The following is a 13262-nucleotide window of genomic DNA, read 5'->3' as shown; positions in this document are numbered from 1 at the left end:
TCTCTCTCTTCTATTTCTCTCTCTTCTCTCTCTCTCTCTCTCTCTCTCTCTCTCTCTCTCTCTCTCTCTCTCTCTCTCTCTCTCTCTCTCTCATTTTTAGCCACAATGCTAATGAATATTTGAGACAGGACTTGAATCTCTGTTTTCTTAACTCCAAGTTCAATGTTCTTTCCACCATGATATACTGCCCCTCTACTATGAGTCAGCTACTACCATCAACACTCAAGCACTATTCAAGGGTAATGATTTAAGACTATTTTTCCTCCCAGAGCCCTCCTGGAGTATTTTATCACTTTTATGCAGTCATGTTTCACATTCAATTATATTGTCATTTGTGTACTTGTCATCTCCCTTCTAGAGCATCAGCTCCTTCGAGGACCATGTCTTGTATATTATTATACTATCTCCCAAAGCACCTCACTCAGAGTAGGTACTTTGTAAGTGACAGCCACATTTTGATGGGTGACAAGATGGTCTTTTGGGTGGAGGCGATTTTAGTGCGTGGGAAATAAGAACATAATGTGCTCAAGACCAGTTGGGACATGACATTTGGCTGGATAGATTAGAACTTGGTGTGAATGAGGCCCAGGTCATGAGATCAAATTTTCTATGAATTAGTCAACCACAACCACTATGGTACCTTGAACCCTATCCAACTCTCTCTGAGGATCTGGGTGAGAGAGTATGATTGGATCCATGTAAACAGACTCTCATAAAGGGAAAATAAATTCCCTTCGTTCTGTGGATGGTGGGTCAGGACTATTATATTGGAACTTTTGAATGCCAGACCTAAATTCTTAGAAAGGATATGTCAACTTCCTCGTTTTGGAGAGGAAGTGGGGATCTAGAGAGGACAATTGATTTGTCCAAGATTATATAGTTGCTAAGGGGCCGATCAGCCTAAGTCTTATGATTCATAGCCTAATATTTCTGAGCACAACATTTGACTTAAGAGGCAAAAGAATAGTTGAGGACTCTTTCATGTGTTAAGTTAAAGACTACATCCACTTCACTTTGGTCTTTTTAACATTTATTTTTATCTTTTCAAAAACTCTTACCTTCCATCTTAGAACTGATATTAAGGAGCAGTTCTAAAGCAGAAGAACAATAAGGGTTGGGCAATTGTGGTTAAATGACTTGCCCAGGGTCATATAGCTAGGAAGTATCTGAGGCCAGATCCAAACCCAGGATCTCCTGTCTCTGTCTACTGAGCTACCTAGCTTCCTCTATTTCACTTCAGTTTTTAGAACTAATATTAAAGTTGAATTATAATATTTGTTTCATTAGCAGAGAAACTGCTGGGTAACTCAAGGCAGTTCAGCCTGAGCCCTTAAGTAATGAATGAATTCAGATATGTCCTAAAGGTCACTTTAAAGAGGAACCAAAAATGCAGTCCCAGATGCATTGGAACCATTTGATAATTTACTGAGGGAAAATGGGCAATCTGTGGGTCTGCAGACAAGTGCTGAGTCATGACACTCAACATGCTCAGACCATCAGTCATCAGTAATAGTTTCAGCAGACACAAAGAAATGAATGAACCCCAGTTTACTTTAAAATGGGAAAGAAACCTTGAAGTACAAATTTAGAACATCAAGCTCCTTAGGCATGCTGAAGTGGAAAGAATATTGGGCTGGGAGTCCAGACACCTGGGTTCTAACCTAGCTTTGCCAATAGCCAGCTGGATGAGCCTGAGTAACTTAATCAGGCTTTCTGAGCCTCGGTTTCCTCATTCATAAAATGAAAATTGAACTAGATGATTTTTAAAGTCCTTTCCATCTTTAGTTTTCTATGATAATATCTTCTGCTTAAGTACTCAAGCTCTTTGAGGTCAACTATTTGGAACTCTGCTTTTGGTCCCCCAAAGGATGTTGATATTTGTGACCCAAGGACAAGGAATGGAACCAAACTCTTAAAAAAAAGCAGCTTATTGAGAGGTAAGGTTAAAAAAGAGAAATGAAAGAGAAGGTAGAAACGTCTCCTTTGGAAAAAATGACATTTAAAACCTAGAAAACAGAGGGAGGTTGTGTTAATACATTAGGAATCTTATAGATAATCATATAGGATGTTTCCAACATGAAATAGTCCCTTTAAAAAACTATTGATTAAATTATATTTGTAACTCTAGTTTGACTTCTATATGTAGTTATGTTTTTCTAAACTTCCTTGATATTTTTTGGTTTTGAAGAAATGCTTAAAAATCATGATTGGAGGGGGCAGCTAGGTAATTTAGTGGAGTGAGAGGCAGGCCTAGATATAAGATGATCCTGGATTCAAATTTGATCTTAGACATTTCCTAAATATGTGACTCTGGGCAAGTCACTTAATCCCCCTTGCCTAGTAGTCAAGGCTCTGCTGCCTTTGAACCAAAACACGGTACTGATTCTGAGATGAAAAATAAGGGTTTTAAAAAGATTAAAAAGAAATTCTTAGCTGGACCTTTGGGAGAATATATTGTATTTTACTTTGGCAGCATTTCTAACATCTTTGCCAAAAATTCCTTTGCCTTTCCATTCCTTTAGGGTTTCCTCACCAGAACTATGCCATCTCTGGATGAGGGCAAAATTAGTTTTTGTTTTTGTTTTTTCTGTTCTGAATCCAACCTTCTTGGGTAGGGAGGGGTTAGGAACTTTTCTGTCCTCACAGATATATATTTTCTCTTTTATGCAGATGGATTCTGGGTCGAAGGAAGCAATGGGTCCCTGAATCACAAGGTCTCAGATTCAGAAGTGACCTCAGTTGCAATCTAGGTGAACTTGTGCCTGAACAAGAATCCTTCTACTACATACCCAGCATGTGGTCATTGAACTTTTACATGGCGGCATAGGAGCAGTGGCACACAGAGATATCCCTACTTTACAGGGAACCAAGAAGAGGACGTGCCTGAGGATTCACAGAACAACCAAACTGCCACTGCTGTAGTATCGAAGTTATGAAACCCAAATATATAAACGAGCAGAACTGTAGACTCAGGGATTTGTAAGTTTTACTTTATTTATTTATTTAGTTTGGGATTAATGTAAATTAATTTAATTTGTAAGATTTAGTCCCATTCCCTCATTTTATAGGAGATATAACGGAAGACAAGAGAGGAGGTAGAGGGGTTCACCCAAGGTCTATGGAGCATCCAGAGGAGAGCAATTGGGATGGCCATTGGCTTGGAGTCCATGACCTCTGGATATCTTTAAGAGAACTTGGTTTATTTAGCATGGAGATAAGAAGACTTGGGGTGAGGGGGCTGAATTGCCTTCAAGTATTTGAAAAACTGTCACATGGAAGGGGGGTTAGAATGCTTTCTATCTGGCTCAAGAAGAAGGCAGAACCAGGAGCAATCACTTAAAGTTGTGAAGAGACAAATTTAGACTTGATTTTGGGTTGGGGAAGAAACAAAAACTGAAGTCTCTTATCAGTTTTGACCTTGTGCCATTGTTGCAGTTGCGTCCAATGCTTTGTGACCCTGTTTGGGGTTTTCTTAGCAAAGATACCAGAGTCATTTGCCATTTCCTTCTCCACCTCATTTTACAGATAAGGCAACTGAGGCAAACTAGGTTAAGTGATTTGCGCAGGGTCGTACAGCTTAGAGTCATCTATAAGTGAATTGGGCTGCCTCAAGAGTTGAGGGGAGCTATGGGGGGGGGGAAGTCAGGGGGTGAAGGGGAAAGTAAAAGCACGAATCATGTAACCATGTTAACTTTTCTAAAAAATAAAAATTATTAAAGGGAAAAAAAAGAGTTGAGGGGAAATCCCTCTCTTTGGAAATCTTCAGACAGAACCTGTGTAGTTACTTGTAGAGTAAGTTATAGTCAGTCTTTCTTATTTGTATGGTTTGGATTACAAGGCTGATGAAGTCACTTTCCATTCCCAAACCCTTGGATTCTCTTTCTAATATCAAGTGGAAGATTATAACTGAGTGTAACCTACCAGGTTGTTTCCTAATCTAGTCTAGTTCCCCTGACCTTCTAGGACACTCTACACATTGCTTCTCACTCTTACACTCCTTTAACTGTCTAAATGTTGTATTTCTCCAAAAGAATGTAAACTTTTGGAGAACAGGCACTGATGGAGTCTGTCTTTTTATTTCCAGCACCCAGCACAGTACCTTATATAAAAGCAAATGTTTAATATATATATATATATGTGTGTGTGTGTGTGTGTGTGTGTGTGTGTGTGTGTGTGTGTTGAATCAAATGACATTTTTGACTTTGAAGGGAATGAATAGACAGACAAAGAATCATAGGTCTCAGGCTGGAAAGGACCTCAGAAACCATTCTGAAGGATCTTATCATTTTGTAAATGAGGAAACTGCTTTCTGGGGAGTTGATCATTGTCATACAGGTGGTAACCAACAGAGGTGGGATTTGAACCTAAGTCCTGTTGTTCCTAGATGATGAGTACCAAGAAGTGTGTGGTATCACTTGGGTATGAAACTTGAACAGGAAAAAGGCACAATTTCAATCATGCTCTTTCCTCTATGTTCACAAGAAGTGGTTATTCGAATTCAAGGTCCCAGGAGGTGAGTGCTTTCTCAAGGCTAGAGAGAGATATCCTTACCAGTTTCTGAGTCAGTCCTGGAGGAGCCCATTCATATGTGATGGTATCAAAGGTGGGATCCTTCCCTGTTGCAATAGGATTGGTCATAATCATCCGGTTCCTTTTATAGATGCGGATGCCATCTCCCCCTTTGATTCGGGCCGTGAGGGTAGAATATTTGGAATCCGTCAGCAAGCGGCCAATTTTCCGATCATCTTCCATTTCAGAGCTTAGGCTGTGATCTCCATGGCTGCATTTACATGACTTGCATATTTTCCTGTGGGGAGTGGGGAGGAGAGGATGATATGATAAGTGAAGTCATCCTTTGGCTATGAGTACCACTGTGGTGGCATTTGCTCTTTTGAAAGCTCAAAGTTTCACTTTAGTCCCTTGGAAAGGTTAGTGGCAGGATCAGATTGGGACCCTAGACAAGGAGCCGCCTTTATGATTGAAAACCTTATTTGGGAAAAGTCAGTATGATATTTCTGCAAGGAATGTGCTGGTGATGTAAAATATGAGAAAGATTTTTACTGTTTTCCCATGAGGAAGGGGAGAATGTCCCCCACCTTCCTTCCTCAGCTAAAAAAAAAAAGGCAGCTGATGACTGTGCCCTGAAGTGACAGGGCAGGCTCATTCAGTAAAAAAGATGCTTCTAGGAGTTTCCCCCAAGATTTATGGGCCCCAAAACAACACACACTTGTAAATTTGGCTATGCTAGTGCAATTTTGACAGAAGGCAGCTGTGAAGTTTCTTGGGGAAGAGTGGACAGCACCCAGAGGAAATGAAACCTATTAGAAGCCTGGAAGCTAAGCAGGAGATATTGGGCTGGACGAAGTCTGGCTTGATGGTGGGGAGGGACCTGAGGAATGTGTATAAATGAGTGTGTATGTGTGTGTGTGTGTGTGTGTGTGTGTGTTTGTGTATTTATATGTGTGAAGAAGAGTCATTTGGTAGCATTCAAATGCTGAGGCTCCCCTCCAACACTATTTACATTAGAATCTGGTTATTTTAAGGCATGCAGGCAAATTTTTAGATATCTAGATACCATCATTGTCTGATTTCAGGAAACTCATTCCTTTCCCTTTGAAAGGTTCACTGGAGATACACTAAGTTAGCCTTTACACATGAAGAGCTCATTCAGTTAAGGGGAGCTCACTACTGATCAGTATCTGGACTTTGATGTGTTTTGTTCCTAACCAGGGTTGAGCCAGTTTATCCACTCCTTAGACAGCGGGGGAGCACTCCCCACTCTTGGAGGCTCACCATACAAATGCTGAACTTAGTACAAATACCTAATCAATAAAGCCCTCTGCATCCCAAGCTCAATGCATGATGAGCTGCAGGCTCCCTCAGTGGCTGGGATTTCTGGTGTGTGCCACCATGCCTGGCACATTTCATATTTATATCTCTCCTATAGTAGCTGGGTTTTTTTCATGTTAACAAAGAAGCAAAGGATCACTCTCTCATCCAACTTCACATGTAGAAAAAATGGGTAGGAAAGAAGAGAGGAGAGGGGAGACACAAGGAGAGATGACAAAACCGGAGAAGGGATGGGAAGGAAACAGGGAGATGGGAGGTACATAGAGAAGATGGCAGGAACACAGAGGAGATGGCAAGGAATTAAGGGAGATGGCAGGGACACAGGAGAGATGGCAGAGACATAGAGGGGATGACAAGGTCATGGGACACAAGGAAATACATGCCATTTTTGAGTTCAATTATTTTATGTAATAAGTTTAAAGTATTATTATCTTATGTAATAGTTTTTAAGTATTATTATTTTATATAATAGCTCTTCTTTTGGGACAGTTTCTAAATGAAAGCTTATTATTCTTTTGGAAAATTCTGCTCTGCAGCAGCTCCTTAAAGGGTGTAAGAAGGGAAAGTGATTAGGAGGTTTGGGGTGTAGTTGGCAACCCACTAGAAAGATGTTCAGCTCCTTTTGTTCCCATACTCTGTCTTAGGTGCCTTCTTTACATGAGTAAAAAGAATGCTTAGTTTTACCTGGTTTATAGCTAGTCATAGAATTTTAGGAGTTGGAAAGACCCCTGGAAAACAACTAGTCCAACCATCTCATTTACAGAGAAGGAAAATGAAGCCCAGAGAAAGCAAATGGATTGCCCAAAGTAGCACAGCTAGAGGCAGACCTGCAACTAGGACCCACGTCTCCTGAATATCCATCCAAGGTTCTTGTCATTGCTCTATATGGCCTCTCTTCTGAGTCTTCCCCAGATCAGTAAATAACATTTTAGGTTATGCAAGTTTCATGTCATAAGATAGAACTACCACTGCCGAAGGCTTTGTTGGGCGAACATCACATGAATTTTAATTTATATAAGCCTGTTAGGAAATGAAGAGGATGTGAATTGAGCTTAGCAATTATATTTTTATAGCATATTGTCTCATAATTCTAGGAAAGGCTTTGGATGCAGTGAAAGGACTTGGAGGAAGCTTGGCATAGTAGAACCAAAATGAAATGGAGGAAATTGGTTTCTAGTTTTAACTTAGCCTCCTTGGTCCTCAGTTCCCTCATGTGTAAAATGAAGGGCATTGGATTAGAGAATATCAATTGTCCTTCCTGTGGCTCTAATTCCATCACCTAGATGCTGGGACTCTCTTGCTCACCATCAGTCCCCAATAAATTGTTCTCCTCCCCTATTTAGCATCAGGAGGTTTTGCAGTTCAATGGCCCATTATCTAGAAGACATTTTGAAAGTGAAAAATTCATTTAACTTTACAGACCCAGCTAGATTGGAATCTTCTCCATTAGGTTGTAAGATCGTTGAGGGTAGGGATTATCTTTTGCCTCTATTCCCAGTGCTTAGTGCAGTGTCTGGTACAGAGTTGGAGCTTCAGAAATGTTTATTGATCTGTACTGAATTGTACTGAGTAGATCATCACTACCTATATGATCTGATCTGACAGATATTGACAAGACTCTTCCTCTTCCTCACCCCCATTCCTAGTATAGCCATCCTCTTCTTTACATGCTACCACCTTCATTCAGGTCCTCATTACCTCTTCTATGGATAGTGCAGGGTGCCCAAGGAGCAGACTCTGAGTTTCAGCTAGGTGCTTAGTGCATTGCATGCAACTTAAAATTGCAATAGCAAAAGCATACACAAGTCCCCTCAAATTGTATGGAATTCACACTTGCAATCAAACTAAAGATTCTTTATGACAAGGAACAATATTATTATATAAGCAAAAAATAAGTTTGAGAAAGTTTGGCATAGTAGGAAGAAAATGGAATGGAGAAAATTGTTTCTAGTCTTGACTTTGGTCTTTCTTTGGTCTTCAGTTTCCTCATCTGTAAAATTGAGTAATTGGATTATTCCAAGAGTGTCCCATCAGGTCACTCTGCCTCTACCCTCCCTTGTCTCCAGTATGTCCTCTGTACAACTCTGGCCATATCAGTGTCCTGATCAAGAAGTCTTAGTGGCCCCTATTGTCTCCAGGATAAAATATAAAGTCCTTTGATGGCATGCAAAGGTTTTCACAATCTGGCTAAAGCTGATCTTCCCAGATTAATTTCATTTCACTCTTCATTTCACTCTGCATTCCTATTAAACTAGTCTAATTGATATTTGGTATATATAACATCAATCTCCTACCTCCATGCCCTTCCTAGATTGTTTAAAATGCCTCCAATATTCTCCTACACTCCTACCTCTTGGCAGCTTCCTTCAAGACTCAGTTCAAGTATTGTCTCAGACTTGAGATCTTTCTTGAACATTTCAGTTATTAGTCTCACCTCTTGAAAATTACTATTTCTCTCTCTTTCTCTCTCTCTCTCTGCCTCTCCTCTTGTTTAAATGGACTTTTAATATATGTGTATTTATTTGATGTTCTGATTCTAGTTGACTATAAACTCCTTGATAGCAGGTAATGTTATTTCTCTCTTTGTACTCCCATTGCTTAGCCCAGTGCCTTAATGATACCTCGCATAGGGAGCATGGTGAAAGGGGTAGGAGAGTTTGTTGGAAGTCAGAACTCTTGGGTTCTAGTCTTAAACCTGCCAATCACTAGCTCTGTGAGTTTCAGCAAAGCTCTTTACCTCTCCTGGCTTTAGGTTCCTCACTTATAGAATGAGAATGGAGTACAAGGTCATCTCATTTCCCTCCCTCTCCAGCATTCTTGCATTTACTGTAGGTATCCAGAGCCCAACTGGCTAGAATTTCTTTTAAATAGTACTGTAAATATACAGCAGCAGAGTTGAAACTGTTCTTTATCTCAAATGTAGGTTGATTTTCCAGAAAAGGAACGTAGGGAAACTGAATAATATTCAGGATGGTTTGCTCAAAATTTAAATAAAGATAGAAATGTTGCTGAGAGGGTTTTTATGCTAAGAATTGCCCCTAGAATTAGAGGTTGTTGGAAGTCTACTGGACAACGAGGCTGCACAGTTAGAGCTCCAGGCCCGGAAATGGGAGATCCTGGGTTCAAATTTGACCTCAGACACTTTCTAGGCAAGGCACTTAATCCCCATTGTTTTACCACTCTTGTTCCTTGGGACTGACATAGTGCCTATTCTAAGAAAAAATGTAAGGGATGAAAAAAGAAAGAAGTCTACCACAAGGAGGCATTAAAAGAAATGGATATTTTTTGGAATCACAATTGCTACATAATCCTCATACTGTATATGTGTGTGTTCCCATTCTCTCCCTCTCCCTGTACCATCTGGGGTTTCCTCCTTCCACTGACATGTAAACAAATTCAAGGTATGTAGAAGGTTAAGGCTAGATTAGTTTTAAGTGAAGGCTAAAACGAAATTAAATTAGAAATTCTCCTCATGCTCAGAGAATTCAGCCCCTTTTGACATACATTCTATGAACTGTATTTGCACTGAAGAAATCCCTCAGTACCAGACTTTGGAATCATATTTCCTTCTGAACTGGGAATTAACCTTTATAGCAAATTAGCTAGACTGAAAGCTTCATTCAGAGACAAGGAATTTTGAGGTTGCTCTGATCCAGCCCTCCCATTTTTTTGTCACCCTGTGTTGTGGAAATTCTGCTCCTAAACAACTGTCTTCTTTTCTGCCATCGTTGCCTCTCTGGACCTTCCCTGGGAGGCTGTTTATCCTAGTGGTTGGGGAAATAAACTTGCAGTCAGGAGGGCATGAGTTTGAATCCCACCTCTGACAATTACTGACTGTGTACAACTAGACAAGTCACTTACGCTCTCTGGGCTTCTGCTGCTTCCTCTGTAAAACTTGCGTGGGGTGGGGTGGGATTGGATGCCATGGTCTCTGACGTCTCTCTCTAGCTTTCACTCCATGAACCTGTAACTTCAATATTTCTGACTCACTTTGAAAAGTTCGAATGGATACCAGTTTGTCACTGTAATGGGGAACTGATTTGTTGAATGCTTGCCTGGCTTGTAATCTAGCTTGGTGACATCCACTTTTATAACTCAAGACAGGAGTAGACGGTATCATTGAAACCACAGTAAACCCCATTATGGACTTTTTAAATGTTTATCTATCCAAAAAATTAATATTAAGAATACACTCTCTACTGAGCCTTGCGTTAGGTACTGGGGAAGATAAAAAAGTACACATCTTGTTGCTGATGATCTAGAAGGAGTATTAAAACAAATACACATAATCCATGGGGCCATGTTGGTGGAATAATGGTTATACATTTTGGCTGAGACATAAAGTATGTGAGAGGCTGTCTTGGGAAATAAGGCTGAAAAAATAAATCAATTAATATTTATTAAATGTATATGATGTGCCAGGCACTGGACTAGGTGGTGGGAATATAGAAAGAGGCAAAAGAGGGGATGTAGGGGAGGAGAAAGGCACAAGCATGTATTAAGTGACTTCTGGATGCCTGGCATTGTCTTTAGTACTTTACAAATTTCTCATGAGATTATCTTAATAACCTTGGGAGATAATTGCTATTTTTATCATTCCTACTTTATAGATGAAGAAAATGAGATTAACAGTGGCTAAGTGACCTTTCCAGAGTCACAAAACTAGCAAATGTCTGAGGCTGGATTTAAACTTAGTTCTTTCTGACTCCAGGCTCTGCTCTATCTACTATGCCACTTAGCTACCTTAGAGATGGAGAAAACCTTAAAGATTACCTAGCCTACCCCTTTCATTTTATTATTTTATATTACTGGGATGGAGACCATGACATGTTGTAAAAACAACTAGATTTAGAAACAGAGGTCTTGAGTTTGAATCTTGATTCTTCTACTTGTTAGTTGTGTGACTTTGGATAATAAATCAGTCAACAAACATTTATTAAATGCCTATAATGTGCCAAAAGATGATGGCAGACCCTGAGAATACAACATTAAAAATAGAAAAAAATCCGTCTTCTCAAGGAGCTCATATCCTATCAGAAGATATAGCATCATATAAATAAATATACCAGAACAGAAATAAAATACAAGCTCATTTTGGGAGGGAACATACATGTCAGGGATTGAGCAAGGCTTCATGGCAAGGTTGGTAACTCAAACCGAGCTCGGAAGGAAATAAGAGATTCTAAGAGGACGAAGTGGCTTTGAAGGGAGAGCCTGGGAATGGCCACTTTGAAGGTACAAAAATAGAAACAGCCAAAAGACCAGTTTGGCTAGACCTCAGAGTGCAGGGTGAGGTAGAAGTACATCATAAAAAGAGGCTAAAAGGGAGGCTGCAGCCAGCTTATGAAATGCATCAAATGTTAAAATGAGGAGTTTGTATTTTTTTTGTCCTACAAATAGCTCTGGAATTTCTTGAACCTGAAAGTGACATGGCCAAATCAGTTCAGTTCGGAACATCACCAATAGCTATGAGGAAGATGGATTGGAGAGGGGAAAGAGAGTTTGTTGAGTTGGGGAAACCAATGAAAGAGGCTAGTAAACTTGACATCACTGAATCTTAATTTAGTACTTTATCAAATCAAGGGGGCAAGGTTGAGGTAGAATATGGATGAAACTCCTGGTGGTTTCTTCATGAATAGAATGGACATTATGCCATCTGTCTCAGCTACTTCACAAAAATCTGTTTTGAGAATAAACTGAGTTGAGACTATAGATCTGAAAGTGCTTGAAAGTCACTGTTTTACTATAATAAATTCCATATTTCTGAAGACCTATGATTTCTTCAGTGTGGGTACAGAGGTAGATTCCAACCCTTCCATAATACGATCTTTGTAGATGGTTGCATTAAGTTATTGTGACTACCATTCTTAAAAAAAAATCAGACAAACAAATAAATCAAGCGTCAGCTTCATAGCTTTTCCTAATTTAGCTCAGTTGGTTCTCAAACAGTTGACATATGTTCATTCTTGGCACGTAATAATCATTTAATAAATGCTTGTTGAATTGAATCAAAAACCCAGTTTTATGCTCAAAAACTCTCTAACTCGGTAAGACCCTCCACTGGGGAATTCACTCTTCGGCCTTCAAGAATCTAGGGTCACTTGTAGGCCAAGAGGCACCAGGGAAGGGCTTTAGTGGAGACGTGTGTGTATCATGTATCACAATTATTTTTGTATGCTCCGAGAGCCCCTTGTCCAATGCGCTTACTCATCACATATCCCCTGATTAACAGCATAGCCCATATATATCGTCTCAGTGTCGGTAAGGAAGGGCCCAGAAAGGGGGTGGGGGACAGAGTGTAAAACAAAATCTCATCATGTGCCATTGCTTTCCACTCTCCTTGCAATTTCTATCAAGGTTCAAATAAATATTCAGGGCAACTTTGAAGAGAAAAACAAGTCACCAAAAGGGCAGCCAGACTGGGTGAGAAGGGAAGAGGGAAAGGAAAATCCTTTTTGATCTCCCCTTTTGCCTTGGTGATTAGAGGTAGAGGCTGTTGTGGACTGAATGAATTTTAAGAGCCTCAGGTCTTTTTTTAGCCTTGGTACTTTTGCCCAGGCTTTAGTCCATGCTCATGCTCGTGCCTGGAATGTTCTCCTTCTTCACCTCCACCTCTTAGAACCTCTAACTTCCTTCCAAATAGAGCTCAGATGTCAGTTCTGATAGGTTTTTCCCTATCCCTCTAGTCACTAGTAATCTTTCTCCACCAAAATTCCTTTGTATTTTTTCTGTATACTTTGTAAACATATAATAGTTATCTGAATACTTGTTGGGACCCTTCCTCTGACTCCCCCAAAACACACACACACACACACACACACACACACACACACACACACACACACACACACGCCCTCCACTAGAACAAGATCCCAGAAGGTATAAACTAATTTTTCTTGTTTTCTAGAATAGAAATAGAGACTCAATAAATTCTTGTTGAATCAAATTGAATCTAGATGGATTTTTCCTTTTCTCCACAGTTCCTCTGATATTTATCTATATGGAATCCTAGCTGTTTGTGTTCTGTCTCTCCATTTGGAATGGGTGAACGCTTTGAGACCAGGGACCTATGTTTTTGCCTTTCTTTGTTTCCCCAGACTTACACAGTGCCTGGAATATAATATGTACTTACTACATTTGCTGGCTGGCTGAGTAGCTTTTTCTAGGAATCACTACCCAAGGAAGGATGGTTGAAGCAGAACCAAGGCCAAGGTGGGGCCATAGAGTCTTTGTCTAAGGGTGCTGAAATGTATGGGTCCTTGTTCAGGAATATTCCTACCCCATCCACCCCCTTTGGCCACAATGCTTCTTTTGCCTGGTTGGCCCATTACAGGGAAGTGCCTCTGCCCTAGTCTTGAATAAAACAATATAATTCCTAGTATACATAGTTATGTATGAATCTGGCTGGAAGT

General features: G+C 40.1%; 1 protein-coding gene across 2 annotated transcripts in view; it reads right to left on the bottom strand.

The window, feature by feature from the left end:
* The window catches only part of LMCD1 (LIM and cysteine rich domains 1), an 86809-nt gene that overhangs the window by 32189 nt on the left and 41358 nt on the right, over positions 1-13262 (bottom strand). For both annotated transcript variants that reach the window (XM_044662998.1, XM_044663077.1), the window contains one exon: positions 4552-4807. In XM_044662998.1, the coding sequence (XP_044518933.1) occupies positions 4552-4807 (256 nt within the window). The remainder of the gene's footprint in view (positions 1-4551; positions 4808-13262) is intronic.

The sequence above is a fragment of the Gracilinanus agilis genome, chromosome 1, assembly GCF_016433145.1.
Source record: "Gracilinanus agilis isolate LMUSP501 chromosome 1, AgileGrace, whole genome shotgun sequence".
Lineage (NCBI taxonomy): Eukaryota > Metazoa > Chordata > Mammalia > Didelphimorphia > Didelphidae > Gracilinanus > Gracilinanus agilis.
Note: the sequence above shows the minus strand (reverse complement) of the source record. Positions and strands in the feature narration are given on the sequence as shown.